Below are 24,928 nucleotides of genomic sequence, written 5' to 3' on the forward strand. Positions count from 1 at the left end.
TGTAGCCTTCACCTTACCTTATGGGTCAGAGATTTCCCATCTCCCAGTGGCTTGCCAGATATAGCATCAAATATATAGATAACTAGAGGAAAATAAACGGTTTATTAGTTAAAACCAACAGTTCTCCATAGATTTGAAAATCAGTTTCATTTATTTTCAGAGTATAATTTACAGTAATTCACTGTGTCCCTCTGTTGCCCTTGAAAATAAGCAGAAAACCCCACAACATTTCTCCCCTATGAAGCTCTGCCGACATCACCCATATTTCTGGGATATGCAGTGTAGATTTTGTATTTGCAACCTGCCTCAAAATAAAGTTTCTCTTTCTTTCCTTCTTTCCCTCTTCATACACATACATATGTGTGTGTGCTGCACACACCACCACGTACACACAAAACCTCTTATATGCATTTGCACACATACCCCTACTGTGTGTGTGTTTATACACAGACACACAAATGTGTACATACAGTATGTGAGTATGCACACAGAGACAGATGTGGGTATTCAAACCTAGAGAAATCAGTAACATCATAATGAACACCAGCTGTAACTTAAACACTTGATTCAGCACTAGTCTGTGGAAAACACAGATGTGAGAGCGTTTCAGATGCTCGGTAACACGTCCCACCTGAGGTTTCAATTTGTTACCTGTAAGCACATGCCATAAGATGAACGTACACGTTCACTCCAAAGGATGGCGATGTTAACATGATAATCCTGCTGCGTCTGTCTTTCACAAGGACGCAGGATGTTGGTTTGAGGTCAATGGTTATTTAGGCAGGAAAAAAAAGAAACTGCAAGAGCAGGTGTTCAGAAGGCACTGCTTGAGTTTGCAGAGGAGGAAAAGAGAGGGTTTTGCACAAGCGTTGCTCTTGGCAGCTGGTTAAACATACAAAAGAAAATGAGAAGGGGTATTTTTCTCACTCAATTTTATGCATGACTCCCTGCATGACATTTATTTTGATCTGGCTATACAAACCAATTTCACTGCTACTGTAATAGCTGTAGGAAGTGAGATTGAGGTGGTAAAGAGAAAACTAGTGCACCTAAAAGACAATTAAAATGGATTAACTTTTCACAAATAACTTAAGCCACAATGCTTATATGGCATGTCAGAAAACAAGTGTTTGGGTGTAATCTCAACATCAATCATTTAGAACCCAAATCGTCTCTATTTTGTACCTATAAATGAAACATATAAACACAGGTTAATTTCTCTCTTTGATAATCCAGAGAAAGAGAACAGCTATGGTGTGCTTCTAACACAACACATGCTGTACTTGCACGAGATAACTGATTTTAACTAAGGCCAGCAGCTCCTTTCTGAGAAGCTCTCCTCCCTCCTCCAGCCTCCCTAGAGAATGAGGGAGAGCACCAAGTGCAGAGGTGCATGTTTTTTTCTGGATTACTGGGAGAGGAGGAATACCCACTGAACCGCTCTGAAGTTATGCCTGGCTGCATGTTGGAGTCAGAGAGCTCACAGAGAGCTCCTTGCCGCGACGTGCAAACTGCTTCCTGCATCACACTCAGCCATCTCAGATATTTCTATAACGCACTGCATTATGAAAAACAGACCTGCCCTCAAAATAGGGCAAAGAAAAAAAATGCATCTGCTAGGGTGAGAGCAGAAGAAGAAACAGGCTTAGATAAGCCACAGCTTCCTGTGCCAAGAATCTGTTTTCCCATGTGCTGGCATATCATAAGGCTTTTTACCGCTATGGGTGGGACTCATAGTTAGGATAGGAAAAGAAAAATCCCTATTTATTAGCAGAATGGGAGCTCCTACCAATAGGATCATTTGGAGGGCTTATTTTGAAACCATAGCCAGAAAGCCAGCCTCTGTAAATTACAGTTTTGATAGAGATTAGCCTGTGTGCAGAGCTGGCTAACAGTATCCTCAGCAATGGTTGGGAGTTGGAGGTACAAGACGAAGAATTCCAACATTCTGAAACTGTCTAAAAGCAGCTGGAACCACAGGCAGGATGGTTTCAGCATTTCACTCCAACACAAAACCAGCTCCTGTGCAGATGGGTTCCCACGGATCCCCCTGTCCGTGCCACAAGAGAAATACAGCTATCAGAAGCACCACAGCCCTGGGCTGGAACATCTGCATGGCCTGTAAGTGACACTGCTGTGAAGTCAGAAGTCACAGATCTGTGGGATTTCCAGCGACAAATTTAAATCGTCGCACAGGCAAACGATGTATTTGCATCAAGAAAGAACAATGGAAAAAAAGCTGACAAAAATTTTCCTTTATCACTCATTAACATAAAAAGTTCACTCTGTCACATCACACTTTATAATTACAGCGCTTCTGATGCCAGAGCACAGAATTTAAGACCATAAAGATCAACAAGAACACTGAGACAGAGCACCATAGCCTCACAGCTATGGTCGCATCAGCTGCACAGACTGTAGCTGCTGTAAAGACACAAGTCCCCAAAAGCTTGTATCTGTACAAAAAAGAAAAGAACAGCCCAGAGCTACAATTGATCACTGTTAAGGCACCGTTAGCTTCTATGAGAAGCAGCCAAAGAGAAAAAAAGATGCTGAGGGATTTCTTTACAGAGTGGTGAGGTGCTGGAACAGCTGCCCAGAGAGGCTGTGGATGCCCCGTCCATCTCTGGAGGTGTTCAAGGCCAGTTGGATGGGGCCCTGGGCAGCCTGGTCTAGCATTAAATGGGGAGGTTGGTGGCCCTGCATGAGGCAGGGGGTTGGAGATTCATGATCCTTGAGGTCCCTTCCAACCCTGGCCATTCTGTGATTCTGTGATTCTTTAGAAAATCATGTTTAAGAATGAAAACTCACAGTGCAATTATTCACTGCACATATTGCATGTTTTCTGATGCATTACACCCAACTGGAATTTCAGAAGCATATCATCCTCTTTTGATTTTTTAAACAAAGGTAAGAACCATAATTTTAAGTCATTCTTTTATTATAATATTATCGTTAATTTACATCATAGATAAATTCTTTATGTTCTCTGCCTTCTTTGTACAATAATTAGGCTGTGTGAGCAGGGAAAACCAAGTTAAATACGAAGATGTTGAAAACTTCACAATGAACTAGTAGCAAACGTGGGATAATCAGAACTGAGAACTCACCCTTTTCATCAGCTTTGTCTTTGACTGCCAGAGTATCATTACTCAAAGATACTGTCTGGGCATTTAAAATGTCTGTTCTCATTCCTGGAAATTTTGGAGAGGAAATTAATCTTCCTTCATAAGAATATAAATAAAGTCCTCCACCATCTACAAGAAGAAAATGCCTACAAAACCAAACCAAACCAAAATTAAAACAACAATAACAACAACACAGAAATGCAAATCATTTAATAACACAGAAAAGAATGATGATCAGTTCAGCCAATGAAGACAACAGTCTAACATCATTCAGTTGCATGACATAACTTCTAAGCCTTGCGTTTCAAAGTTACATTCTGTGCTCTGTGGGGATGACTTTGGTTCTAATGCGAATGTTATCTCTTTCCATAAGAAATATTTATTATCTGGAATTACAGTGATTTTCTTGGCTACAGATATTTTAAGATTTAAGTCTCATAATGCATGAAGACTCAGCATTCGGCTGCACACAGAACTGCCACGTTGCCCCTCAAGAGAACTCTGACTGCTAGTTTGTGTACTGTGGGCGTACACTTGAGAAGCAGCTCTAACACCTACAGCCAGCTCTAAAATAATAATACCTGCATCATTTCTTTCAGTGTGGATCATAATGTAAAGAAAACAAGACACTTAAGAACCGATTGTCATCTATTAAAACTCATAAGTCAACAATACCATATTTGCCAGACCACATTCCAATCTTTTACATTGGATATAAATAGTGCTGCATAGCAGTAGTTGTCTGCTAAGTACAACTAGACACAAAACAAATCCATAAACAAAAAGCCAGCTGGTGAATGCCAAACTACTATAGACCCTCCTACAAAAGTACATGTATAGAGCTCTGTGACAAATAATTTTCAGGAAGTGCAGATGAGAACATTTTCAAATGGGACAAAAGAAGTCATTTTTTTGCAAATATAAATAAAATATATAAGAAAAATGAGGGTATTTATCTCTTGCTTTGCATAGCTGGCAATGTTTCTAATCAAACACAGAGGCCAAAGATAATTTCCATAAAGTGTATTATGCTTCAAAAAAAGCAGTATAAAACATCAAAAAGCAGATGGCAGTGTACTTTTTTTTTTTTTTGGAATATTTATATGGAAGATTCACTGTCTTCCATAAACAAGAAGATAGTCATACCTATGTAATATAAGATTCATTGCCATTATCACATATACGACAAACACATCAGATAAGCTTTCACAAGCTACTTACCAGTACTGAACGTTTTTTGTCTATTTCTAAAATTCTGTGTGTGTTAAATCACAAAACAAAAGTTTTGGGGAAATACATCTTAAGGAAGTATCTGATAAGGAATATTACGCAATGCATCAGCTACCTTTCTGCTTGTAGAATCAAAGTAACTGTTCCTTCCTTCAGGTCAAAGATAAGTGGTGTATTCCAGTTATTTGTGCTGCAAGAAAACCGAGTTCATCATTTGTTAAATCCACTGTCTTCATGTATCACTGTAAATTAAAAGCTGAATTCACCACGTAAAGCAAACACATTTTATTCATTTAACATTTCTGTAAAGCAAGATTTTGAAAAGGAAAACAGCATGCAAGAAGTCAAGTAACACTGACAGCCGTTCAGTGCGATCCAGTAACACTTGTGCCTTTAGTTTTGCATCCCTTCTTACTCAGTGGTCTGAGTGGAATGCAAAATCCCATTTATATGGAACAAGAACACATTAAAACATATTTCTGAATTGCAGCTCAACTCTCTTACAGTGATCTGGAGTCAGGATGGAGCCCCTCCCCTGCGTGCCCTGTTACACACTGGATTACTGTTATCGTGACTTGTCTCACTGCTCCGTTCTTCAGGAGTAAACTTTAGATTTCAGCATAAGAAACAGAATATGGTGTTCTTAAAACATCGTGTAGGACTAAATAATTCCTACTCTATTCCAAAATAATTGGCATGCCAGAAGCAGTTTTCAAAGAAGACAGTGGATGGAGTCACCCAACTGGGACAAACATGCTTGCATCCAGCCAGCACTACTGCTGCCTCTACCTGGAAAGAGTAGAACTTTTTGTAGCAACACATACAGACACTGAACCAACAAGAGGCTGAAGGAAAGGATGGCAGGAGGAGTGCAACTATACTCTCATTTTCTTCAGATGATGCTAGATAGAATATTCCAATCAGTTTCCAGAAGAAAGTTTCTGCTGCTTTCTTACAAGGAAAGAAATTCTTGTTTCTTAAATAAATCCAAAAAGGTTTTGTGAATTTTTATTACTTACGAAAATACGTAACACTGAAGAGAAGTTGAAACAACCAAATGCCCATAGCTCAAAGAAGCCTTAATAACTCTGTCACGGAACTCCAGCAAATCAACTGCATCATTGAGAACATTGTGCACCTGATGAAGAGAAATTTGGGGTTGAATACAATGGCAATAGGCAGCACTAATGCTCGAAGAATAAACACTACTGAAGAGTCAGACCTCCTTAAGTTTAAGAAATAATCAATGCTTAACTGGAACATGAAGGCACAAGGAAAACATTAGATGTGAAGCTCTGGTGATTGAGGCTGTCTGAACGTCCCCCTTTCAAGGCTCACTGTTCAGCTGATTACTTAAACAATTTGAAAAGTGATACTTCAGTGATCCCATCAAAATCCCATTCAAACAACTCAGCAATATCCAAGATTTGGACAAAGATTGCTGCTGAGATATTAGATAGCTCTCCTTAATATATTTTAGTGCTCCCACATTCTGAAGGAAGAGCAATGTAGGCGCTGACTTTAATAAGCTGGCCGTGTCTTTGCCACTTATGTGAAAGTCTGCTCAAATTACAGTGTTCCAAGCAAACCAGTTGTTTGTAACCAAGACACATTCTTGAGCTCAAAGATTTCAGGCATCTCGAATGTAAGGATTTCACCCAGATTTCCTCCATTTTGTAACTGATTGCAAAACAAGGATGGATTCAATTATTATGGAAGTCTAGCAATCATTTGCAAGACATGTTAATTACTGTGTCCACTACAGTGATGCATCCATAACTTTGCTATTATAATAATGACAAAAGAAAGCATTTAGAAGCTTTTGTTTTCCTCTGTAGGCAATGTTTTCCTCTGTAAATATACAGGAATCAAATAAATTCAGAAGAAAATAACAAAATAAGATGTTAATCTTGGATCAGTGTTAGCTATCCTTCCTCAGTTGTTTGCATATTCAAACTCCCTGGAGTTATTAGCAGAGCCCATCTGTTACGAGTCGATGTCTGGGAATGAAAGAAGAAATATGAATTTTTACCTGCTAATTTGTTCTCTGTGTTCCCAGACACTGACTCATATTATCCCACCCACCAAACACAACTGTAACACAGCGTTCCTGTTGTTACAACTTTTCCCAATTACATAGTCAACATTAAAGAATCAAGACACGAAAACTTTTAAGGGCATCATTAGGAATTTGGGAACTTGACTTTGATACTGAAAATACTGGCTTTCTATCTAATGCCAAATGTGCAATTTGGAAAGTGTGTAAGATGGAAATCTTATATTACCCCACTGTCCTGAGTGAATGTTGTGAGTCAGTGTCTGAGAACACAGAGAACAAATTAAAAGGTAAAATTCATATTTTTGTATTAATTCGCAGATATTTGGTAACCTAAATGTGGATTCAGGCCAAGATTTTTCAAAGGAAGGATCCTAAACCTAAGCTCCAGAAACCACATGTAGGGCCTGCTGTGATTCCAGCAGGGCTGGGACTTGGCAGCTCCCACGGAGGCCAGAGCCCAGTGCTCAGTCCCCAAGGGCTGGAAGCACCACGTAGGTACCTGATGCACGTTATATGATATACAACACATTTCTGTAGGTTTGGAAGACCTGAATTTAGGCTGAAATACAATATGTGGTGCAGGAAAGCACATTACAACTCTTTGCAGCCGTAGCCAGCAAGTAAATTTATCTGGAAACGCACCGAGACAGCAACGTTCATCATAGCCTCATTATCAAGAGGGATACAGGAAATCTCACTAAACGAGCAGCTCCAATAACTGCTGGATGCAGGTAAGGCAAAGAAAGCTCCTCTATATTGTCTGTACTTAGTGATGCAGTCTCATCTTTGCTGACAGTATCTGTAATTCTATTGGTTATGGTCAACATATTGTTTTCTGCATAAACATTTTTCTTACACCTGGAGTTTTCTCTCTCATGTAAGCAGCTTCCCACAGCTGTGCATTATTCTGGAGGATAAGGTACTTCTGGTTCATCTGATGATACAAGGCAATTCTGTACATCTGATGTACATCTTCTGTACAAGGCAATTTTATGATAGTCAATAATGAATAATCAGTAATACTTGTTACTTGAAGACTGAAAAATCTCTTATTAAAACAAGGCCTTAGAAAGCTGCTACTCTGAATGCACAGTGTTGTTTGGGTTACCTGCATGGTTCTTCTCTTAATCAATGTTATTTCAAAGTTCTTCCACTCCCAGCGTTGCTCCACAACATGGGCAAAAATGACATGTCCGTTCCCACAAGCTCCAGCCAGCTGAGTGCCATCCACAGACCAAGCAATATTAAATATGCTGCCAGTGTTTGGCTTCTCTAAAGCATAGGACCACTTGCAGAGAGAGAAAAAAGAATTCTTAATTTTTTCTGTACTTCTTGGATGTAACTTATTGTAATAAACAGAGTATTGTTAATACTTACAAGGAAACATATCAATGAGATAAATTGTATTACAATTTTAATAAGTGAATCAAGATTAGATTTCTTCCATTAGATTGAAAAGCAGGGACACAAAAAGGAAAGCCATCAGGGCAAAAATCAAGAATGTCCAGTTGTCTAGTCACTCAAAGTGCATCTAGTCCTTCATAAACATGCATGGTTACTACACAGAAATTTAAGTGGATGTACGTAGAAACAACTACAATGGTACAGCAGTCTTAAACATCTGCATTCTGTTCCTGCTGCAGAGGAGCAGCCGTGCCTGGGCAGCATGCAGCAGCTGCTCCTCTTGCACACAGAGCTGCCAGGCTCCTACAGCTGCTCAGTGTGCTCCCAGCACTGTGACATTGGGGGATTGAGAAAAGCACTGGAAGTGATGCTATGCACCCTTCTCCTAACACAAAAAAGATGCTGGATGCCTTGCCCACTTCTTTTCTCTGGGCTCTTATTGTTATTTTATAGGTGAAGGATGTATTAAAATTTCCAGTTGCTATGCTTGCAACAAGAAATTGAAACATGACTGCAAGCAAAGTAGCGACATCTGGCCGAGCCTTGGAGAGAAGCAGAGAAGCTTACATTTAATGCTAACCCTAATTTTATTCCTTTTCCACATTTATGTTTCCTCCAATGAAAACCCTTATTCAAAAGTTCCCCCAGCCTTATGTGCAAAGCTCCTCTCAAGTTTAGGTGGGTCCAAATCCACCAATACATTCTTGTCAAAAACAAGAAGAATTTTCAGACCAAGACCTTTTTTTCCCTGTTTCTTGCATCTCAGAAATACGAGTCATCCCAAATCTGAGAACAAGCATTTCCCTGAAAGTGGATGACTAAAACGAAATAACCTTTTAAGGACTTTTGGGATTTAAACCAGAGTTCAAAAATGAGATGCAAACCTCAACTGTAACTTCTTCAGAACTGTTCAAGAGAGTATTTTAAAATGTATTTAGCTTTCAAAAAGCTACCTGAGTATTCAGATGCATTTGAAACCTGAAGAATCGAATCGTTAAGAAAAAACATGTGATTGAAATTAAATGTAGCCATTGGATTCTCATGACTTTCAGATACATGATATTATACCAAAGGGGAGACAGCTGGAAGAAAACGCTCACCTAATGTTTCTACCACGTTTCATGTTCTGATTTCTTTTGCAGTACACATCAGACCAAAGAAATATGAAGTCCTCCATGCAAAGCCTTCATGTGATTTATATGAAATGATATCACAAAAATCATATTAAAATAAAGGTGTCAGACACCAACTTTCAATAGCAGGGAAACACGACGGGATGAAATTCAAGCTCCCCACTGTGCTAACCATGTGCAGCACACTATATAAGATGACCTCCTCAGCTAGGGCTCTTCCACTGCCCATGCATATGAAAGTAAGTGAAAGACAATGTCAGCACTGACTGACTTTCCAATTGCAAGCACTCAATTTCAAGGCTTCAGCTTCCATGCTTTTTGGCTTGGAAACACCATTCACTGCAATTGGAGAATGTAACTGCATGTTGGTTTGGCTTTTTTTCTTTTTTTTTCCTTTCTTTTTTTTTTTTTTTTTTAAAGAAAAGAGTGAAAAGAGTGTAACCCACTTTTCTGCCTCAGTGAGATGAACTCTGTGAGTAACACTGCATAGCAATCAAGGGCACACCACTGACTTGTGTCTGACATGCTCACGTTGGGAATGAGGAAGGTGCAGAGCTGTAGGGCAAGTGACCACAACAAGCACACTCACAGTGCTCCGAATGCCTCACATCTGAGACACCTCACAGCTGGCCACAGGTGATCGAGCTGAGCTTAGTTTGAAGAAGCAAAGTTTCAAAGTTGGATATTAGGATCTTCCCAAACAGACAAGGTTTTTTTCTAAGGCAGTTTACATTAGATCAAGGCAGTAAGCCATCAATGGAACACCAAATAAGGGTGCCAGAAGAATCTGTCTTTAGTGATGCTTCCTCATGCATAGCAGATACACTGCAACTCTGACAGAGGGTTCTACAGTTTGTTTTTTCAGGTATTTTAAAAACTTAGTTACATATTGCCAGATGGTAACCTAACACAAGTATATGTTTCCAAATATAAAACAATTAAAGTTGTATTTTCCATTTCTTTCTGAAAGCTCCTGGTATAACTCAGGCCACTCCAGTGACTCGTACTCCCTGAGGATGCCAGACACATCTATTGTGCACATAAAATGCTGCCATAACTGAACATAATTAATCTCTCCAATTACAAGATAGAAACAACACCTAGAAACTGAAATAGACTTTATGTATCTCCTCAGTACACTGAGTTCTTCTAAAAATCAGGGTGTGAATATGACTGTATGAATACTGTACCAACATCTGTCAAAATGCTGCAACATTACACTTTGTCATAACTGCTTGGCTCACACTTTTCCTGTGCCATAATTAATTCATTGCTGAATTCAATAAACTACCTCAAGAACAAAAAGAGAGTTCACAGAGGTTGGATTTTAAAAAATATATTGCATAAATATCTAAAAGCAGTAATTTAAGCTTCCCTATTGTGGTTACACAATGTACTAGAAGAGATGAAGCGCTGCAGCCATTGCATGTTGCCTGACTTCCAGAAACAGAAACTGAGATGTGGGTCAAACAGCTTTAATGAGCAGCTCCAGAGAACTCCACGTCCCAGGAACAAGGACAGCCTTTCAAATGACAAATACTGATTACTCAGGACCTGCTACAAAGGATGGAGTCAGTTATTATTTCTGGACTGAGCACAATAAATTAAGAACAGTTATCCACGTGATACCAATGAATAAATACTTCAAGAAGAAATGCAATGAAACAAAAGAACCATTTCTTACATTTTAAATGACTAACAGTAACACTAATTGTAGCATTAATACTAATAACAATACTAGTAATACTAATTGTAGCATTAATGCTGCTACTACTACTAATAGAAATAATACTAATTGGTATTGCCAACTGTGGATGGTTAGCTGCTCCCAGCTGGTCTCCACTCAGGGTCTCTCTCCATTACAAGTGTAATGGAAGGCAAACCTAAACTTGTAAGATTACAACAATCAATTATCCAAAGCAAATCTATACTTAGGTGCATTGGAAATACCTGAACATGAATACATACACAGAACCAGACTGCGGGAAATGTGCATGTCTGTCTATGTATGACTCCACACATTTTATATTGAGTATAAAACATAAGGTTTATTATATCAAACCCCACCATTATTAGGCCTTCAAGTCCCACCACACAGGAACCCACAAAAGATTCTACAAAGCAGACACAGCATGCACAGCAGGTGCTAAGGAAATCCCGTGCTACGTGTGAACACACAGCACCTGTGCTGCTGAAACACACAACTAAGAAGGGCTCCTGCAAACATTTTGCGGACTTAACTCTGGTAATTAATGTTAATTACCAAGAACTGACTGAGCCACCACCCCCAGGGGAGGTGTTCAGCTGCTTTCCTACAGTTCTCCTGAAATCCAAGCAAACATAGAATTGTCAGAGCCCAGAAGAAAAATAGGATGATAAACTGTCCCGTATAAATTCTTAACCTTAGAAAATGAAACACTGATTTAATTCTTTAAATAGATGATTACTTCCATAGATGATCCACATGTTTTCATTTTCTTCCAGAAGTCACATTAGCCAATTCTAATAAATTAAAATATGTCAGCTTGGAAAGAATTGGTCAGCAACATAACTCCATGGGAAACCTATCTGTAATATTTTTTTCTTTTATTGAGCTACAAAGAATTCAGAATCATGACTGTTAATAAAGGTGGATGAAACAGAGACAGCGCAGAAAAAGCCCTTATTTTGTTACACTGCCAAATGCATATCTCTGTGAAGCAAGGCTAAAACTAAATGTAATGAGATCAAAGCTCATAGTAACTCTATAGAAAACAGATTTGTTGGGATTTCCAGTGCTGCAGTGCAGTTCAGTTCTAAGCAGCATGAAAACACATGCATGGTATAATAGCTACTTCCAAAATCTCACCATCTTTTTTCTATTAGTCTAATATCTAATGTTAATAGGAAGGATATATGATAATATGAATTCTGCAAAATGTCCTGAATTTAAATGGCTTTAATGAGAAAAATTATTTGCAGAGCTTCTTTGTGAATATCTGCAACACTGTGGTTTTAAAATCCTTAGATGCTTTTTCTTCTAATTTGTCAGCAGTTTTCAACACAAGGAAAAGAGAACACTGCTAACTATTTAACATCTGACCAATCCTGGACATGGACTCTCATTATATTTAAGTCTGTCTTACTAGGAAAAGGATGAAAAGACAGAGCTCCGTGTTTTTAGCCACAGCACCATACTCACATTTGTTCCCAATGCAGTGAGGAGTTGCCGTCACACTTGAAGAACTTTTTCCTTTATTTTCTATAGGTATTTCCTAAATTTTATTCCAGTGTCTTTATCTATTATCCTTCTACAGCCCGTGAAGCACTTGGGACACAACCTGTCTTTGGAGTAGATGGGTAGAGCCCATTTCCTACAACACGACGTGGGAGCAGAACGGAGGAGGAGGAAGCTTGTGAATTTGTCATTCTTAGCATCTCTTGCTGTGTAAATATTTTGACCTGATCAGTAATGGCAAGGGAAGCATGCAGAGCCACAGGAAATAGCTGACATAAAGGAACTTTTCAAGCTCTGCCCTCCATCCAAGTGATCAGACTCTGAAAAGCCACGAACACCAGGAAGATTCAAGTCCATCAACGCACCCAGCATCACATTTCAGTATTTTTAAAATTAATCTCAGCAGTCTCTACAGGATTAATGATGACAGACAATAGAGCAGACAACAAATTCCAACAGTCAATACCAAGCAAATTTTGTTTGGTGTGACCTTAATCATTTCTTTTAGATTAATAATGCTAACAAGAGGCAAAGATGATTTTTAGAAGAAATAAAATTGTTCTAGGAGTTACTATTCCATTTTCAGTTTTCTCTTCTTAACGTACAGCTGCCAGAACAAAGTATCCAGGAAGAAAGAAAAGAATAGGAAAAAAGAACATACGCTAACAGAATTTAATTTAATTATGTCCCCAAACTGAACACATATGCTAGAGAAGAGTTAATGATATATATATCGCCTGATGGCTCCCCGAGGAGCAATTTGCCAATACAGCTCCATTACATCAGACATAATAAAAATGTCTATGTTGACCAGTAAAAGCCAGGTCTGGTTCTCTTCAAACTCCATCACTCTGGTGGTATGTGAATCATTCTTCCATTTCCCTCAATATTAGCAAAGCTAGCTCTTTAGTAACTATTTATACTTAATGTCAGGAAAAAAACTTTCATTAAAAATCATGACTTTTGAAGATAACAAATGATCGTGGCTAGCAGCTGAACACAGAAAAGCATCTGGCACTCGCTACTGTACATGTCTTTGCTTCTTTAAGAGTTGAGTAGTAAAGCAGGTAACAGAACCCTTAACTTTATGAAAAAATAAACCCATTTGCATTGAAATTTTAAATAAATTCCACAAGGTTATTCAATATTAAATACTGATTACAAATTACTAGTTTTCAGTTAGCGGGAGTCTCAACTGCACTTATAATAGATTAGATTACATAATGACTAGCAAGAGAAACAGTAACGCCCTGGGGATCAGAAACAAAAGCTGTTTGCTACAAAACAGCACACATGACAGCAGAAAAAACTCCAGCATTTTTCTTCCTTTTCCACTACATCAGTCTTTGCCACATTTAAACTTAAATCTGTATTGAGTGCAAAATGCAATTTAAATTGTTGGCATCACCCCCACAAGAGCATATTTATTTCAGTTTACCACTTGCTGATGTAGCTCAGTAATCCCAGTACTCAGAAGGGAGGCAGAAAGCTGTTGTGGAAGAGGAGCTCATGGTTTCAAGTGCTGTTCTAGGAAGAATACCAATAGTAACAGCTAGTCTGCCTGTTTAAAGCGTTGTGTTACAGTGTAGTCCCACACAAATGTAATTACACTAGTATAAATATACCTTGCTCAGCTGCATCAAGCAAAATACACTATACATATATAAAACACTCCTACAACAGCATACATACACACACACACACACACACACACACACACAGGGAGATGGGAAGGCCACAGAGAAGGTTATTCTTTCAATTGCTTTTGAAATGGAGTTACACAGAATATTAAACAGAGAAGAAGATCAATTAAAGTTGAGTGTGCACAAAATGATCATGGCCTACATCAAGGAATGCTGCCGAATCCAGATTCAGTACAGAAAGTGAATGATGAAGAGTCAGACCTTAACCTGCACAACTGCTCTCATGGAAGGGCTTTTCTTCAAGAGTCTAAAGCTACCTGAGATGTGTCATCCCTGTTTGTGGTAAGGAAAAACCCAACGTACAGAAGACACCCCAAATGATCACAACAAACACTGTTTTCCCAAGCTGAGCAAAGAGCAACAAATGCAACAGCAAAAGAGGTAGAGAATGGGTCAATGAAAGTCCCAAACCAGCAAGGTTTGATGCAATCCGAGTCTGAACAAAAAGCTGCAGAACCACAGGAAATCCACAGAGACAATCAGGTCAATCTGTGCTCTGGGCTAACTTACTTAGAATACCAGTGAAGGCAGATGAAACCGCATTGATTTTAATTGGAGAAAAAGTTAAAAAAAAAATAAAATACTTGGTCAGCAATAGCAAACGTAGTAAAAGTAAAGCTGTGAGTTGGGAGAAAAAAAAATTATTATTTTTTAAGAGAGAGAAACAGAGGCATTTCCAGTAGCTGCCTTTTTTCTATCAGAGTTATTTTAGATTAGGAAGTAATAGAGAAGTTGAGATGAGAAGACAGAAGTATGTCTTTAGTTAGAATAACTGTCTGTCCATCCTTCAGCAACATTCCCTTAGCTCCTCTTTTAATCTTGCTTTTGCCTTATAGCTTCTAATGTCCAACCACTGCATTTTGTGATTTCTTTGTAAGATGTGCCTATGAAATTTTATTATTCTTTCAAGAAAAACAAATGCAGAGAAATTTTTCTTCCTGTATTATTTTCCCCATTGTTCTTCTATCTGCTTTTTTAAGGCAGGTTATAGTCACACAGCCCTTGCTTGTTATGGTTAATAGCTGCTTTTTATGCTTGTAAATGCTTACTGTGTTTTTTGTATTTTTTAAAGAAAAAAGCCACAAAAGCTATAAAAATAAAAAGCACAGAAAAATGAAATGTCCTGAAAGACAGTATTATCTGAAGAAATTTTACCTACCCAGAACACATTCAGAAGCACATCTGGGCAGATCAAGAAGAGATACAGCCAGCAGAAAGGTGTTGGAAGTCAAAACTGGTTTCTGCTAATAAAAATACTTGCCCGTACACGTATATCCTCAGGAATATTTACTGTATTATCAAACAACTTGCAGAGTTCCACATCTGCTGTTTCTCAGAGTTGTTACTTACCCCAGTTTTATCACATAGACGTAAAGTATGGAAAGATCCCACAGCAAATAATTCTCCATCCCCAGACCAGGCAACAGACGTTATTGGATACTCATGGGGCTGTGAGCTGTACAGTAGATGCCCATAACTGTCCCAAACCTTTAAAAAAATAATTCTACCTATAAAACCATATTTTGGGTGCACCTCTAGAGCTATCACTTGCCTTCACAATTACAGCAGTTACAAAAATACACTCTGCGAGTTACTTGAGTGCATTTTGTGCAACTGGAAAAAAAAATCACACGTTACAGTTTACTTTCCATGAAAGGCTGCTCCCAATCCATATTGGTTAGTATAATGCAGTAGACACTACTTCACTACTATGACAAATATTACATTACTGTGTATGAGATGTTTTGAAATAATGAGTGTTCCCTGCACTTCACTGTAAGCTGAAAACATGACCACGAGATTTATTTTATTTGTACTTGCTTCCCAAAAATGCAAGGCACCTCTTCAAACATGTAAGCCAAGAGATTTTCTCACTGATTGTAACTAAAAGGAGACCAGGAAGCCAACGAACAGAGCAAAGCCATTTGACTTCAATACTTTGATGGATATGGTCTTTTTTTCATTTAATACTTGTATGTGTTTTTCCCACAGCCATTGGACATGCAGAGAATGACAGAACCAATGTGTCACACAATAGGAAGTTCCTACTTAAGGGAAGAAACACAATACGTGCTTTCCATTTTGGATATAAAATGTTCTAACTACACAATTTCCTAAGGGATTCATGAATGCTCCTGTAACAGAAAACAGTGGCTCTATCTCCTCTAATTTTAAGTGTCATTACTTTTTCCAGTATGTGGCACAGCTTATATTATTCAATCATTCATTCCTATATTTCTACCTATTATCAATTGCATTTTAATAGTTTTTATTCTGACATTTTTCTAATTTTATGCCACTGGATGAAGCAATGTAATATAAATTCGGTTAACAAGTTTTTCTTGAAAACTGAAAGTCTTGACATTTTGTTTTAAGCTTCAAAGTCTTAATAAAATTAGAAAACATCAGAATGTCTACAAATAACTTTTCTGGTCATTTAGCTTCCCCTACAAAGTCAGCCAGTACATACCTTATATTTACAGTCTTCACCTGCAGAAAGGATAAGTTCATTCACTGAGTTCCAGTCAGTTTTTAAAATAAGCCCATCGTGGGCCTTCCACTGAAATGGAAAACAATAGGTTAAACATAAATGTAGTAAGTCTGAGAACTACTTTTAATATTCATTGTTCAGCATTTAGTAGCATTCTCACACCCCAAAGCAGATCAGGTTTTCCATCAGTGTACATGCACTGACTTATTCTACTCTGCAGAAGAGTAAATTAAAGACAGCCTGGAACACGAAAGCATCACGATCTGCATAAAAGACTGCTCCAAATGATTGTTTCTGTATCTTTCTGTGATTTTTAGGAACAAATGAAAAGGGAAAGGTTTCTGTATCTTCGTGCTTCCTCTCTGCTTGCAAGAAGGGAAATCCTTGATCAGCCGCCTGAAGAATATGCACAGAATAAATTGTTCCTTTCTGTAAACAAAACTATTTGAGAATCTCCTTATCCTCAAAAAAACCTGAAGCTTTAATTGAAATAAGAAGTGGAAAAAAAAAAAAATAATAAAAAAAAAATAGCAGCATGCCCAGTGCCTGGAAAACTGCAGTACAAACTTTGAATGTTTGGGAAAACTACAGATACCTGACAAAAGCTTTCATGTGGGAAGTGAGACCTGAAAGCATTAACAGTACCTGCAAAACTTTAACGTTTGGTTGGAGAGGTTTAATAACGAGCTGCTTTCCTGAAGTATAGAGAACCTTTTCAGAATCAGGTCCCCAGGCCACTGAATACACTGGTGTTCCTGTAAGAAACAAAGAGAACATTTCTGATGTCTTCACTGATCAAATTATGCACAAACTGCCGCAGTCACTTCAAACTGCTCCCTTCAAACACACCTCAAAGATTCAGAAGCAGGAGAAAGCCAACCTATGGATTTCTTTAGTTAGAAGATTGCTTTTTGGTCAAATCAAAACTATTTGCTTCTGCAGCTGCACTGACCCTCACATTTATACCCCCAGTTGATTTTGTTTCCGTCTAAAACACAAAACAAACCTGATTGATTTCTTCCAAGATACAGCTGAGCAAAACAAGATGAGATTGTTCTTCTCATCCTTGGGCTGTGTTTCATAAACTATTTCATAAAACTAGAAAGAGTGGCCTGCAGAACTAACAGATTTTTCCCAGTAATTTGAAAAACGAAAAAAACAAAACAACTTTTTGTAGATTAAAAACTCCAGAATGATGCATCTGGAATAAAGCTGACTGTACTGCTTTACAAACAAGTTGTGTTGCAGTTTTTAAATGATCTTTTCTGAAAAAAAAAAGAAAAAAAAAAAAAGAAAAAAAAAAAAGTGAAAAATTGCATGGAAAAAGCATCCAGGAATAAAAATGCAAACATTTTCTATAGTACTTGATAGGATTAGCCTCCCCTCAGGAAGAAGAACCAAAGTATTACACTACTTCATTCCTTGCAAACATGAAAAAAAAATTAAGTAGAGATCATGTGCAAACATTTGTTTCTATCACACAAAAGCCCTGTAGCAATAGGCAGCAAGTTACAGCACTGTCTCAGCATCAGAGGACACAGAAACAGCGTATATGAAACTGCAAGAGGGGCTGTGCAGTAAGTTCCAGGCAGATCATTCCTTTTTGCTTTTTGTAAAGCTTGCTTCCATATCTTCTGAATTGGTTTTCACCTATAGACATAATGTTCTCAGTGCAGAAATGAGGCCTTTGATGACACAACTGAATTGTCTAAGCACAAGCACCTACAGACAGCAATGAGACATGCAGAGGGGGAGCTTATAGACTCAAGTTGTGCTAAGAAGGGTCAGGTTGGATATCAGGAAACATTTCTTCTCCAAAAGAGCAATGATGCAGTGGCACAGCTGCCCAGGGAGTGCTGGGGTCAGCATCCCTGGGGTGTTCAGAGCTGTGGGGATGTGGCACTGAGGGTGTGGGGGGTGGGCTGGGGATCTCAGAGGTCTATTCTGACTTGAATGGTTCTGTGATTCGACGACACGGGACCTGAAGGAGCTCCATCCCCGCGTGGAAAGAGTTTGGAGTTGGGCACAACAGCCCAGCTAACCCTGAAGGGCACCAGGAGCACTTAAACAGCCCCAACCAGAACTGCACCCAGAAGGCCCACCTCAGCTATCAGAAACCACAGGATGAGCAAACAGTTACAAATCTAAACAGTTGTGTTTGACGACTCTGTAATTTTAGAGGAGGAAAACAGAAGGCAATTCTCTTAAATTCTCTGAGATCTGCACTTCTTAAGGATCCGTGCATATTTTAGCTGATAACTAGTTATCAACTTAATGAATTTTGAGCAAATTAACCATGGTTTGTACAGCTACCAAGAATGATAATTAAAAAAAACCCCAAGGCTCAACAAATCCTCTGTCAAGGTAAAATTCTGAAATACACTTCTGGCACACTGAGCTCCATTTCAAAAAAGTGACTCACACATCACTGAGTTTAACCTGAGCTTCCACATATTTGAACTTTAAACTGAGAAATGCTGTCATTGCTGCTGATTATTTTTGTAATTTGTATGTTTTCACTTATAAAGGCATTTATTCTATGTTATTTAGAGATACAGGATGATGCAATTTTTTGAGTCACCCACGACAAGAGGCAACTCACAGAAGCATACAACACAGATTAAGCAGATCTGGCACTAGCTGTTCTCCTACTGGCAGCAATCTATGTTGAAAATGACATAAATTCTGTCGCCAGCAGTACAGAAATTCTAAATAAACTAATTTTTGTCCTGCTCTAACGCTGATTTAACAATCAGAAGGCTTTTAGATTTAAACCAAATGTTTCCCTTTTTTATGATGGCTGACTACTTAACCACAATTGCCAGGGCTTAACAGCAGGAGCTAAGTTAACTCATTTCCTTCTGCACTTAACAAGAACTTGGTTGGGAAAAGACTGCCAACTCATTGCATCGCTGGGGAAAGAAACATTCCACAGGACAGAATCTACAGCGAGTTGCACTGGTGATAAACAGCTCGAGGAAAAATGCCGTGTGACAAGAGCTGTGATAAAAGCAGAGGAGGTGGGCAGAGGGAAGAGCTGGAGAAGGGATATAGCATTAAGCACGCTTCTCCACATCCCTGTGCTCCACTGGCAGATGTTCATTCCCAGTGAATCACCCCAACGTCGATGTGTAGCCAAGAAAGTGCTCAGGTTGAGTGACAGAGCAACCACTGCCACTTTGGTTGGTGCAAGTCTCCTGAGACTTTTTTCTTGCACTGGAGTAGAAAGATGAATCCATATAATTTTGTCTCTCTTTGCGGCAGCACAATAATAGGAGTTCCATTCTGCATTTTGAATTTGTTCCTTACAAATAAGTTCTGCTTCCCAACAAACACTTTGTAATTAGACTGCCTGCACTGCAACTGTTGTGAGTTTGCTTCCAGTAAGCAAAAAGGCAAAGGAAGAAACTTAAGGTTGGAAAAGTAAAGCCAGACTTCAAGAATGATGCAGCCATAACAGCCATACATTATGGCCAATGGCAGAAGAGGCCACAGGGTCACACGAACTTTATTCCATGTGTTGGCACGACACAGGACATGTGGCCACAGAGCTCCATATAAGTACTGAAAAAGCTAAAAAGGGAAAAATATATGTTCGTGTTTTTCTAGTGAATAAAAATCCAAAGATAGAGCAGGCATGTAGGCCATCAAGCAAAGATAAGAGCCTGAAAATTTATTTCTAATACAAAGAGTGGAATGAGTAGAATGCTAGCAACGGTAATCCTTCCATTTCTCAAGATTATTGATACAGAAGTGAAAAATTAGCTCCAATGTGATATATCTCTCCTAAAAAACTTTAATTTTTCTGCAGAATCCTATCCTGATCCCAGGTATGCCAGCAGCTTACCGAACGGTCTCTGGGAATCTGATCCTATCAGGTTTAAAGGGCTTTGGAGCTCGCAGGTTCTTATCTTAAAACACAAATATAGAAGATAATTATTTCATGCAGAAGATAATTATTTCATGCAGAACCAACTCGCCGTCCAGAAACTAACCAATTAATGGAAACTCAACTTGCTTACTGCCAACTGGAATGTCTCCTACATTGTAAGCTTCATAAAGCACAACAAACCTGAAACATATCAAGTGAGAAATAAAGAAGTGTATGCTGCAAGTTGTTTTTTCCCCTCAAAACTTACAGTTTGGTTAGCTTGTCTTTGTACATGGTAAACATGAAAACACATCACATCTGAATATGAACCTCCTCAACAGAATTGAAATAGACTTTTACATTCACTCCTGTGGTTAAAATGCCTTCAACAGGTTGAAAGAATTTAGATAATTTGTTTTAGAAAGAGATAAGGGTCTGACATTTAACCCAACCCCAGGTGCATGTGGTTTCTTAAAAAATGTCAAAAGGTCACATGATCTCAATGCATGAAGGCTGAAAAACAAAATCTAGCTCAGTATCTTCACTGAAATAGTACAAAAATGTTCAAAATTGTAACTTTAAATTGCCTTTTTTTTTTTTTTAATAAATACCAAACATTGTTTGCATGAGCACACATTCGCAGCTTACACCACCATACTTCACAATCAGGTGATCTTAAATTGATTTCTATAAAAACAACTGAAATGCTCCAGTGTGCATAAAACTGTGGTTGCAGAGCCAAGATCAAGGTTAGGCCTCCAGGGCCCCAGTTCAACAAAGAATTTCAGCAGAGGGATTTCAGCTCAGTAGGACTGCCTGCGTGTATTACATGAGTTACTGCATTCAGTTGGGCAGAGGAACTCACCATCTTTCAAGCACTCTTGCAATGCTCTAAACAATCTCTTTTTCAGTTCATAGTTTCATCTGCAAAGTCCGTGGCTTAATATTAAAAACTGGATTTCATTCCTTTCCAGAATCCTCAGCATAGCGCTGAAACTGATGGCTAAAAATGTTTTCTTACTAATATTTTACATTTGGCAATTTTTCTTTTATTCCTTGGAAACAACCATCTTGTTAAAAAAGTAAGTGACAGAGCTCGTCCTTTACGTTTGTCACCCAAAAAGAATTATGTGGATGGAGGGACTGAGTATAAACCATTTCAGCTGAACAGCAAATGTTACAAAACCTAAAACAAGAGAACTGGAATCTATATCAGAAAGTATTTCATACTCATATCACAACTGCCAATCATAATTCAGTAATAAAAATGAAATACATATTTTTGCCAATTTCCTTACGTTATGGCAGTTGATCCAGGGCAAGCCAAAACAAAAGAGAAACCTCTATGTAAGAAGATTGTGCCTTATCTTGAGAAAAGATCACCTGACAAAAAATTCATAGAGCATATAGAATTCAAAAAAAGATAAAAGGGGCAATATATGCTCTTCTTTGTTGCAGAAAATCTTGTGCTTTGTAAATATTTACTAAGAATGCCTTTGTAAGCAAGCAAAAGGAAATGTGATATAGAGAGTCTCAAAGTACTGCATTTAAACATAGTGTCTGCTGCTGTTGAATAATTGTAAGGCCATTTAGATCAATAATGACAACAGTGTCTATTAGATGAGTGAGATACGTTTCCAACTTACATGACACATGGAATATAATGACATTTCTATTGTATATGACATACCACAATGACAAACAGTCCATGGGAATACAACAAGCACTACGACACATCTAATTCTACTCTTCTACTGATTTGACTATCTAATAATAAATTGTCTATCAGTCAAACACCACTCTTTACAAAGAAGCCTGTTAAGTGTGCTTTTGAACAGTTTGATGAGAAAAGTGAGGACAATACAGGCTGCCCAAGAGGCTGTGATGCCCTGTCCATCCCTGGAGGTGTTCAAGGCCAGTTGGATGGGGCCCTGGGCAGCCTGGGCTGCTATGAAACGTGGAGGTTGGTGCCGCTGCATGTGGTGGGGGGTTGGAGATTCATGATCCTTGAGGTCCCTTCCAACCCTGTGATTCTGTGATTCTGTAATAAGCCTCATGTAAGTCAATATTCCCAATATAAAGTCAAAGATGTACTTCCCACTGTATTTGAGTCTTATCTTTAACTTCAGTGAAGTTTATCTAAGCCTAACAGTCCCTAATCAAACCATTACTAGCTGGCTTAGGGTCTGTTACTTACATTTATCTTATATAGTCCAAATTCAAAGCTGTAATTGAACTTTAAGAAAATGAACTTACCTTGCTGAGCTAAAGTGGATCTCAGCATTCCACTTTTGGACCAGATTTTCACTTGGCCATCTTCACCAACTGTAAAGTTATCACGGAAAACAGAACTTAGAAGTCTAACAATCACAACGGTTGCAGTTACTGTATGAGTTAAAATAAGATTGTGTCATTTACAAGGTAAATGTCATTTATGCTGGCTTCCTAACATGGCAATAGATAGTACTTTAAAGAAACAATATTTAAGCTTTTTACCACTGTTATCAATAAATCTCTCTGTCCTGAAAATCCGTATGGCATGGCTGTCCAACCTTTTGGCTTGGGTTGCGCTGAGTGAAGAGGAATTGCCTTGGGACACACACACACACACGGGTTGCTCCAAGAGTATTGCTTCCTATTCATTTCCATGGTATAACGAGCGCAGTAACTCTGCTGGATAGACTGAGTGATTCTCAGCAGCAAAACAGTATTTTTCAATATAGTCATCACCATTTGCTATTTACACCAAGAATGAACAAATCTGCATACTATGCTTGTCAAAACCTGCACCAGCAGAGGTGACCTCCTTGTTTTGTCACATGGCAACAAAGTGCAATGGGACACTGGCAGAAAGGTTCAACCACTACTGCCATACCACCAACATTTGCCTATTATGCCATGAGCCAACATCACAAAATAGCAGGCATTACTTTTGGAGCAGCCCTGGTAGAATGTATTCTGTAGAGAGAGCAGAAAAAAGCAGTGACATGAATAAGGCATGAGTGTGAAGCAGGGGATATTCCTCTCTGTAAAAGAGAGATTTATTAAAGTCTCGTCAAGAGACACGATCAAATTTTTGAGTTGAATATCCAACTGCAACTCTATAAATTCCACCTGAAAATGTGCAAGCAATGTAAACTGAAAATGTCAACTGAAAATGGGAGCTGTGCAGGTCTGCAAGCAGCCCAAAGTCAGACATGCACACAGGTTTTGATTTTCTGATCTGAAGCTGCTCCTGGCAAGAGAAAGTCCATCCCTATTTAAATATCTCAAGTTCTGTATTCTGTGGCCCACACCTATTTACAGTTCTAAGTCCCAAAGGCTGATTCAATGAGTCTCTTAGGAACAGATTTCATGTGTTAGACTGGAGGCTCCACAGTTTGACAAATGGTGAATCTGAAGATAACTGAAGGCCCAATCTGGAAGGTTTGGTTTTTACAAAATAACTGTGTGATACCAAGGAAAACAAGTTTACTTGCTTATATGTTTATGCTGTACAGCAGATTTAGCCATAAAATCCAGAGATTGTTTAATGTGTTTGAAATGCAAACTCCTGTGACTCTGTTTAAACATCCCAGATTCAATTAATCAGGAAAAAGGTGCATCTGGACCTTTGGTACCATTCTTCCTTCTAATTTTTTTTACTGTATTTTTAGTTTTGATACATGGCAGATTTAGCATTTAAGTCGTTTAAAAAGCATAAAATTGTTAAAAATCTTTCTCGTGCCCATTTGACACTATTAAAATAGAGCCATAAAGAGCATTTTAACTGATATGGTACCTTCAATGAGCCACTATTTCTCAAGGCACAGCTGCTGTACATGAGTGGTTGATCTCAGAGCATATCATACAAGCTTTCAAAAAAAAAAAAAAAAAAAAAAATCAAGGTGAAAAAGGTAATTCCAACATTTTTTTTGGAGAAGTCCTTGGGGCAAATCTGTCTCTTAAAAGAACAATATTTCCGTTCCTCTGGGATTTAAGAGGAATATGCCAGACAGAGCTCCTTAAGGCAGCATTTTAGAGTCAGACTGAGTCTGGAAACAAGCAGATCCAAAATTATCTTCAGTGCTTCTGGACTGAGCTGGAATTTGTCCAAAACAATCAGTTGTGCTAGATCAGTGGGGGCTGCAGAAAACTCTGCCACCAACAGAAATCAAGAAGTACATCACAGGAAATGTAATTAGCTTCTCCTCAACATCAAGATAGCTTTGTTGTTGGTTTTCTGACAAAAAAATGCCAAAAGCAACTAATTACCAAAAGATTTAGAACAAAAAAACACATAGATGTGGGTGTTGGAGATCACTCTCCCAGCCCCAGCAGAGAGAAGGAGGAGACAGCAGCTAGACTGAACTGCTCCTAATAATCAAGGAAGAGCAGCACAGGAACATTCAATAAGCTCACGAGGCCTCAGTAACCTTCACTGGCTCCAGAGCCATCTGTAAGGTATAAACATACCAACCTAGAAAGCTTTTGTCCTAACAGACAAGAAAAAAAACAAACAAATGTTCTCCTTCATGTATGAAAAGCAGAATGTCTGTAGAAGCCTCTAAGAATTTTGATATTAAAAACATTTGCCATCACGTACGTAGGACAATACATAATTAACAGGATCACATAACAATGTTTTTACTCTTTTTTGTATTAAAGTAGTGCTAATAATTCTAAAACATCATTAATAAACAGCACCAAATG

The 24,928-nt window shown here is 38.4% G+C and overlaps 1 protein-coding gene across 4 annotated transcripts in view; it reads right to left on the reverse strand.

The window, feature by feature from the left end:
• Positions 1-24,928, reverse strand: part of IFT80 (intraflagellar transport 80) — a 42,992-nt gene that overhangs the window by 8,284 nt on the left and 9,780 nt on the right. For all 4 annotated transcript variants that reach the window (XM_042881159.1, XM_042881158.1, XM_042881160.1 and 1 more), the window contains 9 exons: positions 22,493-22,561; positions 17,011-17,120; positions 16,345-16,434; positions 15,225-15,362; positions 7,526-7,705; positions 5,378-5,496; positions 4,474-4,548; positions 3,111-3,274; positions 18-82 (listed from right to left, as the gene is read on the reverse strand). In XM_042881159.1, the coding sequence (XP_042737093.1) occupies positions 18-82; positions 3,111-3,274; positions 4,474-4,548; positions 5,378-5,496; positions 7,526-7,705; positions 15,225-15,362; positions 16,345-16,434; positions 17,011-17,120; positions 22,493-22,561 (1,010 nt within the window). The remainder of the gene's footprint in view (positions 1-17; positions 83-3,110; positions 3,275-4,473; positions 4,549-5,377; positions 5,497-7,525; positions 7,706-15,224; positions 15,363-16,344; positions 16,435-17,010; positions 17,121-22,492; positions 22,562-24,928) is intronic.

This window comes from Lagopus leucura, unplaced genomic scaffold, assembly GCF_019238085.1.
Source record: "Lagopus leucura isolate 7727_CA_CO unplaced genomic scaffold, USGS_WTPT01 Super-Scaffold_100029, whole genome shotgun sequence".
Taxonomy (NCBI): domain Eukaryota; kingdom Metazoa; phylum Chordata; class Aves; order Galliformes; family Phasianidae; genus Lagopus; species Lagopus leucura.